The following is a 22554-nucleotide window of genomic DNA, read 5'->3' as shown; positions in this document are numbered from 1 at the left end:
AACACATTAAGAAATTACACATATTCTTTTTTTAATAAAGTATCTCCTATAGAGTGCAAGGTGCTTAATTACTCATTTGTAGAAAATAAATTGTCTAGAGAACACTTAAACACTTCCCAGTATACCTTATATATAATAGATACATACTATATTTATATATATAAATTTTATTCTATTTTATTCTTGAAAAGATTTATTTTTCCAACCAAAGAACAGCAGAAGTTCTGAAATCAGGAGGTTTTTCTGAGTGACACAGCAGAGGCTGAGTGAGCTGCAGACATGCTGAAATGGTTACAGGTGTAATTTTTAATTACAAACATGTCAAAACCAGTTAGGGCTTTTCTCCATCCCTCTCCCCATTTTCTCTGCTTCTGAACAAGTGTAATAAATACATTTACAAACATCACAAATAATTACCATGAAGCAACCTTTAATGATATGGACTTAATCAAAATTAACCTGAAAACCAGCACAGTGTAAAATCATTTTCCTGCCTAAACTCATGCATCTTTTTTTTTTTTTTAATCAGTAACTTGCAAATTTAGCCAGAATATTTGAAGCCTTTGGATTCCAGAGGGGGAACATCACGTTGCAGCTCACAGCTCACCAGTGACCATACACAGTCATTTCTGTAAAATACAAAATGCCTGACAAAGGAAAGAATCAGCAAGTAAGCAATGCCTCTTTTTAAAGTTATTTCTGAGGATTTGGTGCAACTTTTAACTCTGCATGATGGTGGCAGGCTCTGGTTTTTTATTCCAGACACCACTAGTATTGCTCAAAGCCCCAAATTAACACACACTGATGTTGACTTAGAAGTCCTGGGTATGCACCACTACATAAATACATCTACAAAATAAAGTCCATATCCCATAAAATAAGAAAATTTAATATAGAGTCCATTGGGCATACAGGCATAGCAAGAGTTTTATAACTACATAAATGTAGTTGATATTATTTACAGAGGGAAATGGAGACAAACATTATAATCAAATACAGTGATTTATGAATTTTTTTAAGATTTTCACTTGCAACAAAATGATCTGCAACTCCAGCTCCCTGGAAAAGTAAAGTGCTCACAATCCATTTAGTGCAATAATGCTGCCTACAAAACTGAAGAGGAGAAAAAAAATTTAAGAACTCACACCCCATTAGCTAGTGGGACCAAACAAAAAATAAAAACAATTTTTGAGTTTAAAGTTTGAGAAAGAAGAGAAATTAAGATTACAAAGCAGACTAACAAGAAAAGAATAATTCTGCAAAGTGAAGTGTTTAGATTGTCAGAAGTGCCCAATGCCATTGTTTCCATGTTATTTGTCCCAGCTGTGTCCTGAACATTCTTGGGGACAGCTGTCCCCTAATGAAGGGAATGGCACAGAAATTGCTGCAGATGTGACTCCATGTAAGCCCAAAGAAAGAAATGAAAGGTGAATGCACTCATCAGTCTGACAGCTACCAGGCCTTTATCTGAGTGCTTGACTTCATCATTTCAGCAGTATTCCTCTGTTTATGTCAATACTTGCTTCTAAAATACAAAAACTGGGAGCAGATGATAAAAATGAGGGGTTCTTACCAGTTATGTTTAATTCCTTCAGCACTGGATTACAGTAAACCACAACAACTCAAGATTACAGATATTATTTCACCTTGGCATCATTGATCAGAATCAACTTAGTGAAAAGTGGAGTCCAACCCATTTAAAAGGAGAGACTCCAGAGAAAATCCTTCCTCTGGATCTGGGGACCAGGTGCAGTCTCTGCAGGGCTGCCATGCTCAGCACATGGGAACACAAAATGCCCACCAGCCCTGGCAGGACTTGGCTGCCTCCCCAAATACAGAGGCAGACTGACAGGGGCTTTACAGATTGTTTTATTAATTACTTAAAATTAACTCCTGGCCTTAACTAGGACTTGTAAAAATTCTCACACACCACCTCCTAAAATCAGAATAATTAAGAAATTTCTCATGTAATGAAACCCAAAGCCCTTTTACTGGTTTCACTGAGATGAGGAAGATGCAGCTGTAATTCACAAGCACTGAGCCACTGATCCCCAGACTTCAGAATGTCCCAGGGTAAAATTGTAAAAACAAGAATGAAGTGATGCAGGCTTCCATACAAATGATTTTTCTTATGAATAAAGTTCTTGAGAGTAACCTTCTGCCCAAGGGAGGAGATGGGAAAAGACCTTTCTCCCCAGAACTGGGTTATGGACAACTGCTGAATTGGGTTATGGACAAATCCTCCTGCTACGTCATCACAAACTCCTGTAGTCTTAATTAAACTCTAATGAGGACGGGAATATGCACAATATTGGCAAACACCACCAAGGAGCACAGGCAGGACCCCCAGAGTGGGGTGTGGGAGCCAGGCCACAGTGCTGGCAGCCCACAGAGGTGTCTTGGAGCAGTTCTGCTGGTGGCAGCTCTGTGCACCCAGAAAGAGTTTTAATTAATGCCTTAAAATGAACTCCTGGCCTTAACTGACACCTGACAGAGCACTGACACCACCCAGGCAAGACCAGCTGCTCTCAGCCTTCCCAGAGTTTGGAAAGCGCCCTCCAGAGCCAGGGCAGGGGCTGCAGGTGGAGCTGCAGCTCCCTCAGGAATCAGCACTGCCCTTGGTGACACCAGGGCTGCTCTGCCTGGCCGGGAGGTGGCACCTTGTGTCCCCAGAGTGGCCCTGTCACCGTTCCCACGGTGGCGATGTCTGCAGCAGTGCCTGCAGCCCAGCAGCGACAGAGGGAGCCTGTCCCATGCAGGACATGCAGCCGGCCCGGGACAGCAGCACCAGAGGCTCGGAGGGCACCCCCAGCCCCCTCTGCCACCTCGGGCAAGGACACAGCAGTGCCAGCGCCGCTGCCTCGCCCCTCACCTTCCCTCCGGCAGGGGAAAGCCCAGCAAAGCCAGCACAGACCTTTCCTCGTGTGTGCCGAGCCCCTGCTGCCGTCCCAGGGGGCACAGCCCGGCCTGTCGCGATAGGGAGGCCGAGGGCGAGGCCAGGAGGCAGCAGAGGCCGAGGCAGCTCCTCCCGTTATTGGTTCCTGGCTCGGGGCAGGAGCGGGCGCTGCTCCTCCAGGGGCGGCAGCTCCTCGGGGGGCAGCAGCTCGTAGGTGACACAGAGGGACGAGAAGAGGCAGCCCAGGAAGGACACGAGGCTGGAGAAGTACATGGCACTGCTGGCACTGCCCACGGCCGCCGTCAGCGGCCCCATGGCCACGGCCACGAGGATCTGTGCCAGGAAGTACTGACAGCTCAGCAGGGAGATGTCAACGCCCATGCCACGGCGAGTGCCCTCCGACTGCGAGCCGACAAACTGCGGGGACACAGCCAGAGTGAGGGGACACAGGGGACACGGGCACAGAGTCAGGGGACACAGCCAGAGTGAGGGGACACAGGGGACACGGGCACGGAGTCAGGGGGGCACAGGGGACAAAGGCACAGAGTCAGGGGGTGTCACAGAGTCAGGGGGTGTCACAGGCACAGAGCCAGGGGAGTCCCAGGGGACACAGGCACAGAATCTGGGGGTGTCCTGGGGAACACAGGCACAGAGTCAGGGGACACAGAGTGAGGGGACACAGGCACAAAGGGGGACACAGGCACAGAGTCAGGGGACACAGGGGACAAGGGCAAAGGCACAGAGTCAGGGGGTGCCACAAAGTCAGGGAGACACGGGCACAGAGTCAGAGGAACACAGGCACAGAGTCAGGGGACACAGGAACAGAGTCAGGGGTGTCCCAGGGACACAGCCACAGTCAGGGGGAGTCTCAGAGGGCACAGGCACAGAGTCAGGGGTGTCCCAGGGACACAGGCACAGAGTCAGGGGGTGTCACAGAGTCAGGGGTGTCCCAGGGCACACAGGGGATGTCCCGGGCTCCCGGCCCCGCCCAGCCCGGGCTCACCTCCCGGCTCTGGTAGTAGTCGCAGAGCAGCGAGTAGGGCAGCGTGCAGAGCGTGGCGAACAGGATGCCGTAGGTGGCGCACAGGGACAGCAGCACGTAGACGTTCCTGGAGAGCGTGGCCAGGCCCGTGCCCAGCCCAAAGGCCAAATAGGCCACAAAGTACAGGGTCCGTGTGCTGAAGCGCTCCTCCAGCTTCTCCAGCACGGCTGCAAGGAAACGGGACAGTTTGGGGTGACCTGCAGCCCTCCCACTGCCACCCCTGCTTAGGCAGCCACATCTCAGAGGCAGCCCCTGAGGAATTGAGTGCCAAGGACCCTTCCAAAGCTGCCTTCCATGATGCAGCATTGCTGCCCTGTCTGCACAGAGGGCACGGCAGAGCAGAGGCTCTGCCCCTGTCCCAGAGGGTAAATGGGAACACAGGCAGAGGCATGGCACACTGGCACACTGACACACTGGCACACTGACACAGGGCTGGGGTGGCACATGACACCTGAGGGCTCTGCCTGGGTGGTGCTGTGCCTATGGTGACTGCATGGATCTCTGCATGCCATGGACTCTGAAAATGCCACTTGTGAAAGGAACCACATCCCAACAGAGCTGTGTCTTCACTGGGTTGCTGACCTCAGCTGCTGTCAGCGCAGGCCAAGCTAAGCAGCAGAGGTAATGGGGTGACAAAAACCACTCTGCTACAGCACTTGTGCCATGCTAGGCTGTATGCAACATAAACACTGCCCACTTGTTGCAGAATCACCACTTTAAGAAATGTATCTTTTCCCAAAGCAGTTCAGAGAGCTGTACCAAGTACCTGAGTAGAAAGCAGCACTGAATGCATAGATGCACATTCCCCAGCAGCCCATGGTGACCCCAGTGTTGTACTTCTGATACTCATCTGAGTTGTGAGGTGCTTTTGGGTCCCCTTGGAACACCACTTCTCCCATGAAGTCAGTATAAAAGAGTAACATCCCCTCAAATGAAAGCCACCCTGAAAGAAGAGAAAAGTAACTTATTAGGATTCCAGAACATCTGTTTCCCCCTGCAAGCTGACATGGATGTTATCAGGTGAATTACAATCACAGCCCAGGACAGGTTGTGCAAGGAGTGTTACATAACATCCACATTTATCTGAGCCCGCTGCTCCTGTGCATAATGCTGCAATGTTTGTTAAAGACATTCAGGCTGTTAAAGACCAAGATTTACCATTTGAATTCCTAAGTGGAAACCTCGAGGCTGACTAAAGGCCACAAAATACTGGTCTAACAAGACAGAAAAATAGATGACAGCAGTCTGAGCTGTGTTCAGGTTCTGACAGGACACAGCACTCAGTTTAACAGAGTGGCTCATCCCACAGTAATTTCAGGTTGCTGTTATCCTCCCACACAGGACTGGAAGGAGTGCTCCTTATGTCATGGCTGCAGCCTCCAGAGTGCCTCTGACACAGTTACAAACTCTGCTCACAAATTGGCACCAAGGCCATTGATGTAGACAATCCCCTATCTCTATCAGCAGCCATTGCAGCAATAGATAAAATTGAAAAAGGTTCACCCAAGGTAGAGTCCTCCCTTGTGGCATTCACATTCTCTGAAAAAATCCCTTTCTCCAGGATTTTTCTCCTGGGAAGCTGAGAAGCCTCAGAGAAAATGAAAACAATTCTTATTTCATTTGCTTCTGCTGTGTTTTGCTCCTTTAGAATGTGTTTGGAGATTGTTTACCCACAGGTGATTGTTTCATTGCATTCTGGTGTGAGTTGTTTTCACTCTTTGGTCAATCGGTGCCAAGCTCTGTTGGGACTCTGGAAAGAGTCAGGAGTTTTCATTATTATCTTTTTAGCATTCTGTAAATATCTTTTCTGTATTCTTTAGTATAGTATAGTATAGTATAGTATAGTATAGTATAGTATAGTATAGTATAGTATAGTATTCTTTAATGTAATATAGTATTATAAAGTATAATATAATATACTATACTATAGCATAGTATTCTTTAATATAATATAGTTTTATAAAGTATACTTTTATAGTTTTATAAAGTATATAAAGAACACTATAGCATAGTCTTCTTTAATATAATATAGTATTATAAAGTATATAAAGTATAATATACTATACTATACTATAGCATAGTATTCTTTAATGTAATATAGTATTACAAAGTATATAAAGTATAATATAATATACTATACTATACTAAAGAATACAGAAAAGATATTTACAGAATGCTAAAAAGATAATAATGAAAACTCCTGACTCTTTCCAGAGTCCCAACAGAGCTTGGCACCAATTGGCCAAAGAGTCAAAATAACACAGCAGAATGCAATGGAACAATCACCTGTGGGATAATATAATGAATAGAATAGAATAGAATAGAATAGAATAGAATAGAATAGAATAGAATAGAATAGAATAGAATAGAATAGAATAGAATAGTATAATAAAGTAATGAATGAGCCTTCTGAGAACATGGAGTGAGATGCATCATTCCTGCCTTTCTGGGGGTGCCTGGCAAACACAACACTCCCTGGAGAAGGCAGGAGGGGCTTTGTGGGTACCTAGGAAGTGGTTGATGCAGAGGTTCCGCAGAGCCTTGGGCATGTGGCAGATGGTTGAGCACAGCAGCTTCACCGACAGCGGCTGCTCCGAGGCCTCGCCCGGTTCGTTGAGCTCGCTCTCGTACTTGACCCCGTTCAGCAGGATGTTGGCAACCTGCACCGTGAGAACTGCCAGGTCAACACACAGCAAGGGAAGCACAAACACCCTTCAGCAGATGGATGCAATACTGCACACCTATCTGATCATCTGACAACTCTGCTGCTGGGCTTGACTTGGAGATTAAGAAGTGAATTAGAGTGGAACAAGTGACAATGGCAGCACTGCACTGTAGCTTTCAGGGTGCTTGAAGCAGCTCCTTCCCTTCACTAGGGGACTTGGTAACCACATTCAGGCACAGCAGGAATGCATCAATTCCACTGCATTTATAGGAGCTGTAGCCACTTTCAGGTGAATGTGGAGCCTGAAGTTTTAGAGACACTGAGGAAGAAGAGGATGAGTTTAATTGAAACACATTATCACTTGCTAACCTCAATGCTCAACCTCAGTGTGCCCAGTACGTAAAATCCTGGCCCTAACAAAGTCTGCTCTCACAAACTGGGTCAAAAGCACAGCAACAACAAACAAAACAAACAAAACCAAAAAAACCACCACCCCCAAAAATTAAAATAAAATAAAAAATCCCCAAACCAAACCAAACCAAACCAAACCAAACCAAACCAAAATAACAGAGGACTGTTTACCTCATCCCAGATCATAAAAAAATGGGCCAGCATGCAGAGGTCTCAGACATTCCAAGTTATCACCAACAGTGGGAGGTGAGGTCAGAGTCTTATCCCTCAGTAAGGGAAAGCTCACCTCCCTGATGGAGCCAGATGTAATGACTGCCATAAGGAGAAGCTCATGGGAGAATCCTATCCCTGGCCCTATTTTGCAGGTCTTTCTGTGGAAAGGGAAGATACAGGCTCAATAAAAATGTGACCTTTTCTAAGTTCATGTGGTAACTCCCTTGGTAGTGAAGCAGGACTAAAAATACTGACCTAACTCTCACAAGTGGCCCAGTTAAGAGTGGGATATTCCCATTTCTCCCATCTTAACAAAGGCAGCTGACAGACTGTCAGCCATAATTCACACTCTACCCACTGCTTTACTGATATAGAGTCATAGCAGGTGTGCTGTTCCTGTAATGACTTTTATGAGGAAGCTGTCACAAGAGTCTTTAATGAACAATTTGTGCACCACATATTTAAAACTATACAAAGAGATTAATAACACTCATGCTTACATGGTCATATCATTGATTTCCTGCTCTTACCTGCTGGCTGAAGGTTACATTTCTTCTTCTGTTATTCTCTGGGCAGTGTCCTGTTACAGCATCTGGAATGGCCAAGGTCTGAGGTCTTTTCAAGATCCCTGATGAGCGTGGCTTTATTGCATCCAGTGAGCCCACTCTCAGCACATCACTGTCACACCCTGATGTTAAGCTGCTCTCCCCTGGCTCCAGAATTCCATTTGCTCCATGGTAGCAGCCATCAGGCACCCGAGGGAAGCTGACACTGACAGGCTGCCTGGACAAACTAGCTGGAAGTGTCATGTAACTATTATGTCCTCCTGTAAAACAGTCTATAAGCACACTGTCAATATTTGAAGTCCCAAAGGATGATGCAAACTCATTAAGTCCTGTCAAGGAATTGTCTCTGCTGATAAAACTCCCGTATTTTGGTGTGAGTGGGCTCATGGGGGAAACAGGACTCGTAAAACTTGCATGTAAGTGAGCTGAGTTATGAGAAGCAGAGTTTTCATTTACATTGTCCTCAAAGAAGAAAGGTGGAGAAGGAGGGAGAGGAAGACTTGGACTTTTCATCACCTTTTTCTTCCTGTTAGAGGACTTTAAGGGTCTCTCTGGAATGCTAACTAGAGTCAGCACAGTAGCAATGGTCAGTACAATTGAGGTGAAGACATAGATGACACGGAGTTGCCCTCCTACAGCTTTTCCAAAACTGGTTTTATCCCAGTGTATTCCTCCAACAACATAACCAAAGCCACCTCCAAGACCTGGTGGAAAAACAGAGCTAAGATTATCTTCCCTATCCAGTCCCACAAGTCAGCAGCAGCACAGCATCACTTGTATCGTGAATCATGAAGAGAATCTGACATTTCTGCTTTACCATTTGAGCCCTTTTCATTTTGAATGCACTAATAAACACAGCTGTGCCACAAGGACAGTCTGCATGTACCAACATGGTACAGAAAGCGCTGTGAAAGTGATGATACAAATAATTAAAAGTTATTATTTTTCTTTGCCAAGAACAAAACACCTTACCTTTAGCTATTTCAGTCCGTAAACAGAAGTGTCCACCAGCCTTGTGACAAGGCTCTGCAATCATTCAGCTAAGACTGTTTTCCTGAAAGTGAAAATCCATTTTCCTCATATGAGGAATGCAGATCTAACTAAGACAGATCCAATCACTTCAGAAGTGTAGCAAGCTCATTACTCAGCACTGTGTCGACAGTGTGCAAAACTGCCACTGTGTTACTACTGATGAACAGGGAAGGTCTGAGAGCACCTTTCTCTCCATTCACAGGGTGAAAGTCTTTCAACACTCTCCTTCCTTACTCACAAACACATTCAAGAGTGTGGAATGGTCTCCTAGAACAGGGCAGCACAGCAATTGAAGATGACAGCAGAGAGGGATCAACAGCACCCAGTTTGCACTTTTGCCTCCAAGAGAGCAACTACAAGACACATATTCCACACCTGCAGGAAGCCAAACCTCCTCCCTCAAGGGATAGTTTTGTTTCCATAGGTCTTACAAAATATGTGAGGGACCTTCAGATGAACAGCCCAAGACTGTACCTTGTTAGAATTGAGGTTGTTACAAAAGCCTTTTGCAGTAAGTAGATGATATTTTTTACAGTTAATTAGTGATACCTCTCAGTATTTGGTCATTATTCAGGAGAAGACCAGTGTTTCCACCCTGCTTTCTCCCAGCAGGGCTTGTTTACTCACATCTCCCAGGAAGCAGCAAGCAGACATACCTGCTAACAAAGCGTGGATGTTGAGGCCCCTGTCCTGATCCACTGGGCTGCACACATCCATCATGTAGGCATGGCTGGGATTGTCTGCTGAATCTGCACTGAAGTCCATGAGGACAACACCACAGACTGTAAGGATGATCCCCCATTTGTGGTTATTCTCAGTGTCAGACAAGGCACTCCCTATATCTTTGCCATTCAGCATAAGCGAGAGCCCAAGCAATGCTCCTGGGAACAAAACCAAAACAAAATCAGTCACTGTTTGTCAGCAAGCCTGCAGAGCTCCAGACCCCAAAAGCATCATTCTACCTGCACAGCCTTGCAGCACTATTGCTCTTGTTCATATCAATTCAGCCTGGGAAATCAGTGTGGCTTATAGGACACACATAATCCTTTTCCACTATTCGAGATTAACAAATGTCTAGAGTTTACTTTCTTGACCCTCAAAACATCCCTTCAGACTCTGAGAAGCTTTTATCTGTGGATCTCCAGCTGCCAAAGCAACAGCTGTGTCACTCACCATCTCCTTCAGACCCACAACACCCAACACCTCAGGTGCATTTTGTTCAGCTGAGTGCCACAAGGGATGTCACAGAAGAGAGATGCACAACGTTTTTAAGTGTTATGCCCATCATTTCTAAAAGACACACCTACTGCTAAAACCAGAATGAAAGGTCTTCTCCTCCCAAATCTTGATGTGCATCTGTCACTCCAGGCTCCCAGCAAAGGCTGCAGCAAAAACCCTAGAAAAAAGGAATCACCAATGGACAGGATTCTTCTAGAAGCCTGTTTCACAGAGGAGTTAAAACAGGCGTGCCCTAAAGGGCAGTTAAGGCAGGACAGCACAGGGCAGTGACATCCCCAGCCACCCAGGGACACAGCACACTGCCTGGCAGTGCCCAGCACAGGGACTCAGAATGTGCTGCTGCTCACTGCAGGGCACTTCACTCTGCATCAGCAACACAGAGTCTGACACCAGGTGAAGAGTCAGAGTACAAGTTACACATTCTTAAAAACTCTGTTCCTTACAAGCCATCTCATTTATCCCATATTAGATGTGAGATCCCCTGCAGGATTAACTGGAAAACAGCAGGAAGCAAATAATCAAGTAGGAAAGATGCTTGTATTAATCTGTGCCAGCCTGTTAGGAGGGGCCTCTCTCTTCTTCCAAAGCACATGTTGAGAGTACAAGGACAGGCAGAACAAAATTTTCCAGTGGTATCCATAGTGATGGATTCACTCCCAGCCCTGCCTCATTTCACCGCCTGTATCACCAGTGGTCAATGGTCTTTCATCATTGGAACCTCATTTGTTTCAGAAAGGTAAACAGGAGAAGGCAATCCCACTCTGCTTTTTTCACACACCCTTGAAAACTGTCTCTGTATGCTTTTTTTCATGGAGACATAAATGGATACACTGATCTTCTTATGCTTGTTTTTAAGTACAGGAACAGAGCAACCAAAGGTTACCCCCACACAACTTTTAAGAGGTGGAGAAGTTATTAAAAGAACAGATATTTTGAGCATGTTTGTCTTATTTCAGGCAGGGCACAGCAAGAATTGTCTTCCTATTTATCTGTCTGAAATTTTGGTTAGTAGTTTTTAACCTCGAGAGAGTATTCTCATGAACAGCTGAGGTACTGCAAACATAAAATTTAAAAAATCCCACAGTGGAAAAACTAAGAGGGAAGAAACAGCACCACGAAAAGTTACCTAATATAGGGCTGATGAACCACACCATCCCATAGAGCTGGTCTGGAAGCCCCATCTGGAGCAGCACAGGGGTAACATAGGCTGTTTCCATGGCATAGCTGAATTCAAGCCCAAAGAGAATGCACCCATTGAACAGGAGCTCCAGGAAAGACCTCTGAGGCTGGAGATCCCCAAAGTCAACCAGGTCCATGGGACAGGGAGTGTTGGGGGGCGGGGGAGGTGAGGGCCTGATGTGTTTCCTCCTCTTTGGGTGTCTCTTGAAGTTGTTGGCCCGGTGGCTGATGTGGCGTGTGGGCAGCCCAGGGTAGCCTGGGGCTGATGATCTCCAGAGCTCCTGGGAGGCCACCCCTGACAGGAGAGCAGCATCGCCCACAGGGCTCGCGGCAGGCGGCGGAATCATCATGGAAGGGGGCTGGAAGACAAACAGCTCAGAAGAAAGTGGTTGAGGTAACCAAAACTTTGCTGTCGCAGATATATTTTATGAAAAATCCTTTCATTAAGATCTTTTCAGCTTTTCCATGATTTGCTACTTTAAAATGTGATTTAAAAAATTGTTTACCCAGCATGTAAAATTGTTTTTACTTGTTAACCAATAACAACCACCTGTGTTGAAACTGTAAACAGTCAAAATTTTATCATTCCATTCTTTTCTTTTCTTTAATAACTTTCTAATAAAATCCTTTTTTCTATTCTTTTAATATAGTTTTAATATATCATTTTCTTTTAATATAATATATATCATAAAATAATAAATCAATCTTCTAAAACATAAAATAAAAATTCTCATCTCTTCCTTCATCCTAAAACCCCTACAAACACCACACACTTTGCTTTGGTTTTTTTACTGAAGCTCAAGTAATTTCTCAGTATTTCATATATGAAGTGTGGCCTTTGTGTTAGTTACAATCTCTTCTCCCATCTCTTGATGGAAGGCATTTGTGCTTTATGGGCACATCTCCTGCATCCTTGCACAAAAGAGACACCAGAGATACTCTGTAGGTTACCTAAGTATTTGCCTACCATCACAGAGGATTAAAATTGAAATATTTAAAATAATTAACTGTCACAGATGTCACACTTCCCAGAAGTTCCCATTGGGTCAGCAAAGGGTTTACATTTATGTAGAATTCACTTGAGTTAAATTTGCTCAAGCTGAAACAATAAATCATAATCTCAGTCTATGTTTACAATAATGCAAAGCTGTGGCCTGGCAGCAGATTCCAGACCCCTGCTGCAACATGAAATCACTTTGGCAGGAAATCCTTTTGCTACTGATCCTAGGACTCCTGCTGCCTTTGCAGAGGCCAAGGCTTAATGCAACTTTTTTCTCAATGACCAAGTTTGGTTTTATTCCTATTTCCATTCCTGAATTCAGCAGAGGGAGGGGGTCTGATCCTTAGGAAGTGAATCATGAGAAGAAGATTCATGCCCCACAAGCCACCCTCAAAACTGCTACTCCTCTTCCAGTGCTTAATGGCTCCCAAGTGCTGAATAGGCTCCTTGGATCTCATCAGTCACTCCTGTAGCCAAAGCCTGCACAGTGTGGTGGGTAAAACAGCCAAATGGTTTCCAAAATAGCGCAGCAGAGAGATGCCAACAGATCTGCTGCATAAACGAACCACATGTGATTTCTTGATTCTTTTTGCCAGAAATGGAAACAGCTCATGAGTGAAGTCTGACCTTTTCCTTATGCCTCCTTGCCCAAAAGCTGCTGCTGCACAAGAACAGCTCCACATCACCCCACCCTCTTCACCAAACCCTCACAAGAGCACACTAGTGAGTGAAACAGCACCAACAGCAAGTTGCAGCATCTTGCTGGGAAAGCTCATTAGGCACTAAGTCCCATATAAGGACCAGCAGAAAGAGAAGCATACAGAGACTTTGTGAAGACATCTGCACCAGTGTTCCCCTTAACACTGTTCCTCCAAATTATTGAAAACTTTTTATGACCCATGTCTCTCACAAGCAGAGTACTTACTTTGCAGAGTACCTTTATCAGCCTCCAGGAAAAAGTAATATCCTCACAACGAGAATTTGTTAAAAATTAGGAGATACCTGAAAGAAGACATAATGAAAACCCAATCAGATTCATGACAGTTGCTCTAAAAAACCCTTTCTTTCACAGACCCATGTCAAAGAAGACAAACTAGCAGCCCCCTTCACTACTATTATACCTTGCCATTGGCACGGAAGTGTTATCTCCTTATCTTCATCTATTAGTTTCATTTCATATTAAATTCTTTATCTCCTTTACTGTGTATTGCAAAGTGATTGCATTCCAAGTCCTAAGTGGCAATGTTTTAGTGATATAAGGAAAGACCCACCCCCATGCACGGGTCAAAAATACACGTGGTGACCTGCAATTACTTGAAATGAAAGGCTATTATTGACAGCATGTCGCTGGTCCAGCAAAAAATCAATGTAAAACTATGAACTGAGCCTATATCCTCAATCCCCCATCTTCCTCAACTTACTGCTGGCTCACAGGAAGACATCTCAAACCTGCCCTCGGGTAAATCTGATGATTTGTTGTGATCTGGTGATCACAACAGCGGCAAGGCCGGAAACCTCTCGCTCAGCGTGGCTGCTGGCCCTCAGTGTCAATAGTTATTTGGGATTTTTGGCACTCCACATCTGTTACACCAACACCTGCACATCACAGTGAAGGCGATGCTGGCTATGCCGGCTGCTATCCGCACAAACGCGAGTGCTCGGGCAATGTGGTCCGCCCTCACCGCTCCTCCTGCCACCGCTACGCCGAAAATAACTCTACTTTTCTGGCAAATCTGGTTCCGATTTTTCTGCGTCGGCTACCGAGGGCTCCCAAAACCCCACAGTCATCGGCGCCGCGGGGGAAGGCCGGCCCTGACCCTGGCGCTGACCCGGCCGCCGCCTGCCCATCCTTTGTGCCGGCCGGGCTGGAGCCGCGCGGGCAGCGCCACCGCCCCGGGCCAGGCCGGCTCCCCAAGGCCCCTCACGGCCCCTCACGGCCCCGGGCCTCGCGTCCGCCCCCCGCGCCCCCGGCCCGGCCCGGCCCGGCCGCCGCCTCACCTGCCCGCCCGGCCCGCACTGCGCCGCGCCGTGACGCCACCGGCCCCGCCCCGCGTTCTCCGCCGGCAGCGGCACCGGCACCGGCAGCGACAGCGGCCGCCCCCGCCCGAGCCGCCGGAGGGCTCCGGGCCGGCGCTGCTGCCGCCCGCCCCGCACCGGCACCGCCCGCGCTGCTCCCGCCCGCCCCGCACCGGCACCGCCTCCGCCCGAGCCGCCCGCCCGCACCGGCACCGCCTGAGCCGCGGAGAGCCCCGGGCCCGCGGGAGAAGCCGCCCCCCGTTCGCCGCAGCACCCACCGCTCCGTGCGGCAGCGCTCGGTGCAGCCGCTCCCGCCCCGGACAGATGCGGCTGCCGGGCGCTCATTCCCAAATTGGCACCGGCGGGCGGATCGTGATAGTAAGGGTTTTAGCGGGTACAGAGATATTTTTTGATAGGCCTGTAGAGCAGATGCCGTAAAACATGATGCACTTCTCTATTTAAGTCTTTCCCTTCTTAGGCTAAAGAAATGAGGCAATTTTATTTTATAGTGCCATAATTTGGGCTTGTGTTTCAAATTTCCTCACAGTTTGCAAACAAAGATGTAATGATGTAGTGCAGTCTGCTCTATTTTTAAAATAAATTTAAAATTCAGAGCCTGAATCATTAAGCATCCATAATTTTATCTTCAGAGAGTACCATAACACTGCAAGAATCCCTAGTTTATATTAGTATTTAGGTCTTGTAGAATTTATTGTAGCACATAAATCAGTAGTCATAGTAGGAATAAAAGGTATTTGTCTGTAGAAAACCAGCTCTAATTCATTCGAGAGAGGGTGCAATCACATTTGGAAAAGATGCCAAAGAGCACTGTCTGAGGCAAACAGGGTTCAGCTAGGGGACAAGCTCATATAGAGCCTGACAAGAAATTGTGAGAAATTGGGATAATCTTGCAGCACACAAGGACAGGCACAAGAGATCACTGCACATTCCTATTCCACGAATTTCCTGCCCACCTGATGTGTGGTTTTCAACTTTTTACATCAGTTTGGCCATGATATTGGTCCAGTATACATCAGTGCTGATGTAATTAAACAGCAGTGTAAGGGACCTGTGTACAACATTTAGGGTTATTGACTCACAGCATGACATTCACAGGGCACAAAGGGGTTTGTACTTGTCTCAAAGAAAAGTGGGACTGGGTTCCTCACCTATCCTCAAATGTTCTCCCTCAAAAACCACAACCCAAACAGCACGTCTGCAGTCCCAGAAAAACTCTTCCCTTCCCTGCTTTCTAACACAGGGCTCTCTGCAAGCATCTCATTCCTAAACTGACCCTAAGGTTTGTGCCGGATTGTGCCAGAATAGGTGAAATTGAGCAAGAAATTTGTCAAGCACTGGCATTGTTGCACTGTTGTTGTCAGCAATTTGATACAGTTCACCTTTTCATCTCCTTCTCCCCTGTCAAAATGCTCATGCAAGAGAAACTAAACAGAGATGAGAGAGTCAATCCAATGTCATAGATATCATATTTGAGTCATGGAATAATCTCAAAAATACACCTATTTGTCCCAAACAACATGAGTTCCATGCCAGACACCATGAGGATGCTGCAGGTTCCCCATTTTGACACAGACTCTATCCCCAGTCCTTCTGGCAGATTTGAAGCTATTTTGGTGCTGGGATGTCCCTCCCCTGTCTGTGCTCAGCTTTTTCTTTTGCCTCCCCAGACATGAAGCTGCTGAGTCTCCACCAACCCAGCCTTGCCACGTGCCACTCCTCAGTGCTGGTGACATGGCTGTGGCCACAACAGGATGCTGTGTCTGCACCCAGGTCTCATCCACAATTTCCACAATATTCACTACTCCACTTGCTGCCTATTGAGAGAACAAACTGGTTTTAGAAGCCACATTCATAACAAACAGATTAAAATCATTGCAGTTGCTCTGGGAGAAAACAATCACATTCCCATTCAAAACCACAGGTTGACAGCATCCCTTTTATTTACCTGCCTCCAGTGTCACAGCCACTGGAAGGAGCCTTCATGCTCTGAGAAGAAAAAGAGAAAAACAAAGAGAGACAGAGAGAAAAAAAGGAAGATGAAGAAGATTTGAAGCCCTAAGGATGAAGGACAGGAACAGAAGTAGGTCCAGCCAGTTGATGAGAGAACATGAGCAGGCAGGTCTGCTGTCAGAATGATCAGACAGGTGAGGCAAGAGGCAGCAGTGCTGGGAGAAGCCACTGCCATCAGAGGTTGTTGTAGCATCACCAGATACTTCTCACCCAGCTTCTGGTGCCCAGGGACAGCTGCATGGGCTGGACATGGTATCACACACCACAGCTGGTGACTGCCTGCTTTGGTGAAGACCCAGGCTCAGCCACCCCTGCAGTGACCACAACTGAGAATACAGCACAACCCCTGCTCCCTCCAGCCTCAGTCCAACCACCACCTATGTGCTCTGCAAACACTGGGAAGATGAAAACAGTATTTAAGAGTCCCATTCCTTGCCATGAGGATGGCTTTTTATTCCACCTGGCCATGGAGAATATGGTGATATCATTAACGCTGGCAGGCAGGCATGGCCAGTTTATACAATGATTTTTCTTCTTAAACTTATTTCAGACATTAAACTCATGCTTATTCCATGGTCAATGAAATAAAATTGTCCACTCAAAACTTACACAGATTAACTCTTACACCATTTAGCATAGTGTGTCCACTTGGGGACAGTGGGACAAATAACTCTAGACCTTCCCAGGGTAAGAACAAAGGAGAGAACAAGAGCAATTCCTGCTGTGCATTCATTTATTAGCATCCTTTGGGCTTTAGACAAAACAGAAACCACAAATCTCCTCTCCTCTGTGAGTTTGCACATAAATTGCTGTTGAAATGTAAAGTTACTCATTTACTTTGTACTAGTTTAACCCACCAGTGTTCAAAAGAGCAGCTTTTGGTAGTGAATACCTACTGCTATGAATCTGCACTGTTCCCTCCTCACTTCTCTGGGTGCAAGATGGTTTGCATTCACTAAACACTTTTGTTAAGTCCTTCCACAAAGCAGCTTCTAACAGCATATTCATCTCTGCTCATTTACAGCTTGATGTTAGGCTCAGTGTTTCATTTGCCAGCAGGCCTCATTATTTGCTTTACTCAGATCAGACCATTCCTCTGTTCCTTAGAAACCTCTCTTACAATCCCCATAATCCTTTCCTCTGAAGCAGACATTAGCTCCAGTCCAGTGAAATTCTGGGACACCAACAGAGAGATGTTGTTCTCCCTGTTGAAGAGCAGGGTTTCAGTTCTGTGGTGTTGGGTGTTTCTTTTTCTTCTTTTACCTTAAAATTAATTTAAAACATCTTTCAGTTTGGTTCAGTGGATCCACGTTGTCATTCTGTGATCCATCTGGAACTAGCAGCTTCTTTTCCCAACATGATTTGATGTTTTCAGGGGGAGAGATACAAAGTCACCATGGAAGCTATTTGGTGCTTGGGGGCTGCTGCTTTAGAACACCCAAAGGCCACATGAATGCTGGAGCAAAGATCAATCTGTGCTCAATGACTCAGGGAAGAAGAGGCCTGATGAGTTACCAAGTTTTTGTGTCTGCAGAGGGACCTGTGCATACACTTGTGGTTTGATATTGGCCAAACACCAGGCACCCACAAAGGTCATTCACTCTCTTCTGCTATGTTGAGAAGAGGAAAGGAAAAATAATTAATCAATTATGAGTTAAGAATTGAGAGAAAAATCATCTAAGGGCAAAACAGACTCAAATTTAAAGGTGTAAGGTGTCCTGTTGTTGGTTACACACGAGTTACATCATAGGGGTTCATCATACAGGCTGACATGTCCTCTAAATCCCAGCTGTACCTGCTCCTTCCACAGTCCACTTTTCCTGATCATTTCCAGAGCCAATCCCAGCTTGCTTTCTTCCCTTCAACTCTCCCTGTACATCTCTTCCAGGCAGATGAGAGCTTTTGTTAAATCCAAATAAAACTCTGCTTTCCGCAACATTTATGCTACCAGTTGAAGAACAACATTTATATTTCTGTAAATGCCCAGTCATGCCAGGCCTATAGGTCTATGGCCTATAGTACTGAACCACATTCAAGGTCTATGGTCTATAGTATTGAACACAAATACAGAGCAGGACAGAAAAAAACAAGCAAGTTCAAACAAGGTGAGGTGCATCTCAATTATATGTTCTTAATGCTTAGATGGTGAGATGAGCTTACCACGTAAATTACACCGCCCCAGCATCCCTCACCTGCCAACTGAGTGGGAGTAAAGCACTTGGTGGGCAGCTAATACAATGTAAGAACATAAAGAAACTCTGTATGTGCCAGTCTGCACAACACCTCCATATCTGGCCCTCAGCACATTGTCATATGACTTTAATAGCCCAGATAAATCAGTTCCTGAACTGAACTCCTACACTGCCTATATTAATGGATGCAGTTAAGCATTTAAAAAGACATTGAATTTTTTACTTTGAAAAAGGAAAAACACAACCAAAAAACCCATACCTAAAGCACCACCAGAAATAAGAACCAGCACTTTACTGCAGAATGAAAAGCAATGCTAACAGCACTGATCTGTTGAGTTGTCAATTTATTGAGAAAATAAATTCAACATAGTAAATTACTGTAGAGTATATGAACATCAGTATTTCATATTCAGGAAAATTTCATTAATGCCACACTTCACTAAACCGTTCAAGTGCTGTGCAGTGTCAGCTGAACAGTTTTTCTTCCAGTGGTTTGTACTTGATTTGACTCAGACATTTCCACAACAGCAGCACCTACATTCACTCCTTTGCTGCCCGGAGCTTTCTGCAGACTGCTCAATAAACATTTCTATTTACTTCTACAGAACAAACCAGTGCTGCCCTCATTAATATGAGGACTTTTATGCAGCTCCTGCCCTCATCAGCCACCCCTTCAATGGTTGCTCTCTCACCGACAATGAAAACCCAACACCGTTCAGAGAATTAGTCACTAGAGGGCACTTAGAGAACCCAGAAGATTGAGAATGTGCTGGGGATCAGACGGACACAGCAGTTTAAAAAGTCCAAATGATGAGATTTGCATTTACTTCCTAAGCAAACGCCTGCAACCAATATTTTAAGATACAAAACCAGGAAAATAATTATATTTCAGATTATGACCTTTATCATATTTTGTCTTTCCATCAACTGAATCAAAGAAGGCTGGGGAAAAACTCTCCTCTGAGGCAACACACAGACTAGGCTACATTGGCCATGCACTTCTAGACAAATGCTGAACAAAAGTGTTAATTGTAAGACATAAATCATGTGAGGTAGTGGCTGCTGAGTGCAGCTTCAGGGAAAGAGGTGCAGGAACACACAAACCAGTGTGGCAAACTCACTGAAATACAGCATTTCATTTCCCTGCAGTGCCTCAAATTGACTATGCATTTCACAAGAGACAAGGATGTGATTATGCCCCAGAGGCTTTGCAGATTTTATTCTGTGTGTGACAAACCACTGGAAGGTGACAAGTGCTATGTCAGGAAAGCAGGAGCAAAAATCCTGGATGGTGGAAGTTGCAGTCACCCAGAGCAAGCCCAGTCTGTATATATTTGAGCTCTAAACTTAATTCTCATTTAAAGATAGAGCATAAATAAAGACTACTCTCATCCCTGCTGTGTTACCTATCAGCTCAATTCTTTGCCTCTTATATTAATTGTAAACTGCAGCTTTCAGCCCAGTATGTCCTGTCTTTAGTAAGATTAAAATTTTCTTGGCCACCAAGAGTCCTGCTTCTGATCTTCTGCTGGAGAAAAAAGCAGAATTCATAATCAGTGAGTTCTGCAAACCCTCAAATCATTGCTTTTGTGAAGGCCAAGTGCAGGGCAGCCCAAGGAAGGGTTGGGTCACTGCTGTGCAGGAAGGTGAGGTGAGCACAGGTGAGAGCACCTGGCCATGGCTGAGGGTGGTGCCCAGTGCCCCTGCCAGGTCTGTCACACACTGCCAAGGCATTGCTGCTCTGTTCTCTACAGGGGCTTGGGCTGGCACAGGCCCCAGATAGAGATGGGGCACTCAGAACTCACAGAAAAAAGCAGAATGGCACCGAGTGGTACTTGGTGGACAGGAAGGACAAAGGTGTGCCTGCTTCTTGTTAAGCATTCATTAAACTCTGATTTATAAATTGGCTCTGTACCTTGTCTAAATTGACTTTGGAAGCCTATGGGAAATACTGCCCCACTTCCCTGTGTTTGTTTGCCACAGGGGAAATGAGAAACCACTGGGTCCCTGGGGCTAATTACTTTCTTCAAAACCCAGCACTGCTGTGTTTCTGACTCAGCTGCAGCATTCAATTTTCTGCTGAGATTGTATCTCTATCGCATTACAGGATGAGTTGCAATAGCACCTGATGTTAATTGCAGTGCACAGACTGCTCTCTTCTCTCCTTTCCACCAGTTATCAAGAAAAACAGGAAAGTCCACTTCTGCTGGTTTTAATTTAGCCTCTTCCACCCATCCAGAGTGCCTGTCAGACAGGAGAGGCAGGGGCTGTCATCCTCTTTCTGCCTGAAAATATCTAACAACAAGGTAGAGAGCAGCTGGATGTCTGCAGGTAGATGTCTGCATTCCATCCCAAACAATCAGCTCCTTCATGGAGACAGAGATGCTGGGGTGCCTGACAGCCACAGGGTGAAAACAGATACAGACCTGTACCATCATATTTCCTGGACTGCCCCAAAGCCAGGCAGCCTCCCCTGCCTCTTGCAGAGAAAAGGACAGAGATGAAGTAACAGAAAAAGGACATCCCTAGGCTGCTCTTTCAGGGCCTATGTCTGCCTAAAACACCAAAGCAACCCTTAAATACACCAGAATCCAAACCACAGAAACAAGCAGGGCCATTCTGACTGGGTAAGAGTATATGGCTCAGCAAACTGTCCTGTGGGAACTAAATCTGAGAACATTTGTTGGGTCATGAGTAAAATTTACCTTTTCCTGGGGCACAGTGCAAGAGATGAGGGGGTTTAACATCTTATCATTATTTTGTTTCCCTCCTAAATGTCCACCTCTGACAGTGGCATTCTAGCACTAACCATGTATCAATATAAATGTTTGTTTCTGACAAGTCATTTGCTAGCCTGTCATTTGCCAGCCTCTCATTTCCCACTCCCCTTCTGCCAGCAGCAACCAGGATTTCTGTCATTTTCAAGTGTTAACCAGCATTGGCAGCTGCCGCTTGCTTGGCATCATATGTACATAGAAGAATGACTGGGATTTGTAACATGTGCCACACTTTCAGTGCACATTGAATCAACAGCATTAGGAGAAAATTAATTGATTGGTCTACTGGAAAGCAATGCCTCTGAGATTAGCACTGAGTGTTTTGGATATTTTTGAGTGAGATCCTTCAAGCCCAGCCTGCCACCAAAACAACAGGAGGGCAGCCATCAGGCAGCAGTGCTGTTTCCAGCAGTGGACAGTGGCTGCTGCTGCTCACAGATCTGCCTTTTCCTTCTACTGGTGTAAATAACCTATTCACCTTGCCATGCAATTTGTTTAGAGTTTTCAGGTGAGTCTGAATGCTGTAAGCATCTCCTCTCTTATGATTTCTTACCCTTTAGTTAAATGCTCTTTCCCTGTTTGGCAGCCCATTGTTTTCTACTCTTTCCCATCAGCAGTAATAAAATTGCTCTGATTAGAGTCCAGCTTGCAACATGATGTTTCCAACCTGGAGCTGCTCTGGGATTTGCCTTCATTCTCTTAGGACAAAGGAGGTAAAAAAAAAATAGGAGAGGAACAGAACATTCTGTCAAATAAACATTTGCTAATGCTCTTGAGCAAGAGAAATAGAACAGGTAGCAAACAGATTAACTATCTGCTACAGCAAATAAACAGCAGCAAAGGTGACCTGGGCACTCTTTGGATGGTATCTCTGCATTAAGCCTGATACTCTGATATATTAACTGGTCTCTCCAACAAGAGCCATGACCTTTATTTACAAAATTGGAGATCAGAGGCTGACAACCTTCCCATGCAGAGGGGACAAATGCTTCCAACCTCCACAGCCATTTTTTTAAATCAAAAATCCAAGTGCACCAGGAGATTTGCTTAAGTCATCAGGTTACATGGAGACAATAAAATGGGAGAACTTATTGATCAAAGATAAAGTGAACATCCCAAGATACTCAAATACAGGCTGATTTACATTGCAAGTATCAAGTAGATGTCTTCATGAGAGTTCCAGAGATCAGATTTCACAGTTGAAGGACAGAGATGAAATTTAGTATATTTATACAAGTAGACTTTTGTCACTATTTTGCCTCTGGGCAAGTTGGATAGGAGATAAACAGGTTTGA

At 45.5% G+C, this 22554-nt stretch overlaps 1 protein-coding gene across 6 annotated transcripts; it reads right to left on the bottom strand.

Annotated features, from left to right (window-relative positions):
- Positions 1-151: 151 nt before the first annotated feature.
- SLC45A1 (solute carrier family 45 member 1) lies at positions 152-14683 on the bottom strand. 6 transcript variants are annotated; one of them, XM_074558699.1, is made up of 10 exons: positions 14538-14683; positions 13169-13245; positions 11191-11602; positions 10129-10221; positions 9482-9706; positions 7758-8497; positions 6445-6598; positions 4705-4881; positions 3900-4105; positions 152-3313 (listed from the first exon to the last, which is right to left on the bottom strand). In XM_074558699.1, the coding sequence occupies exons 3-10, from the start codon at positions 11591-11593 to the stop codon at positions 3032-3034; spliced, it is 2280 nt and encodes a 759-aa protein (XP_074414800.1). In that variant the 5' UTR covers positions 11594-11602; positions 13169-13245; positions 14538-14683; the 3' UTR covers positions 152-3031. The 6 variants fall into 6 exon arrangements, with proteins under 6 accessions (XP_074414800.1, XP_074414802.1, XP_074414799.1 ...); XM_074558701.1 differs by lacking the exon at positions 14538-14683 and adding an exon at positions 14467-14487; XM_074558698.1 differs by lacking the exon at positions 14538-14683 and adding an exon at positions 14242-14412.
- Between the last annotated feature and the right edge of the window lie 7871 nt (positions 14684-22554).

This window comes from Zonotrichia albicollis, chromosome 25, assembly GCF_047830755.1.
Source record: "Zonotrichia albicollis isolate bZonAlb1 chromosome 25, bZonAlb1.hap1, whole genome shotgun sequence".
Classification (NCBI taxonomy): domain Eukaryota; kingdom Metazoa; phylum Chordata; class Aves; order Passeriformes; family Passerellidae; genus Zonotrichia; species Zonotrichia albicollis.
Note: the sequence above shows the minus strand (reverse complement) of the source record. Positions and strands in the feature narration are given on the sequence as shown.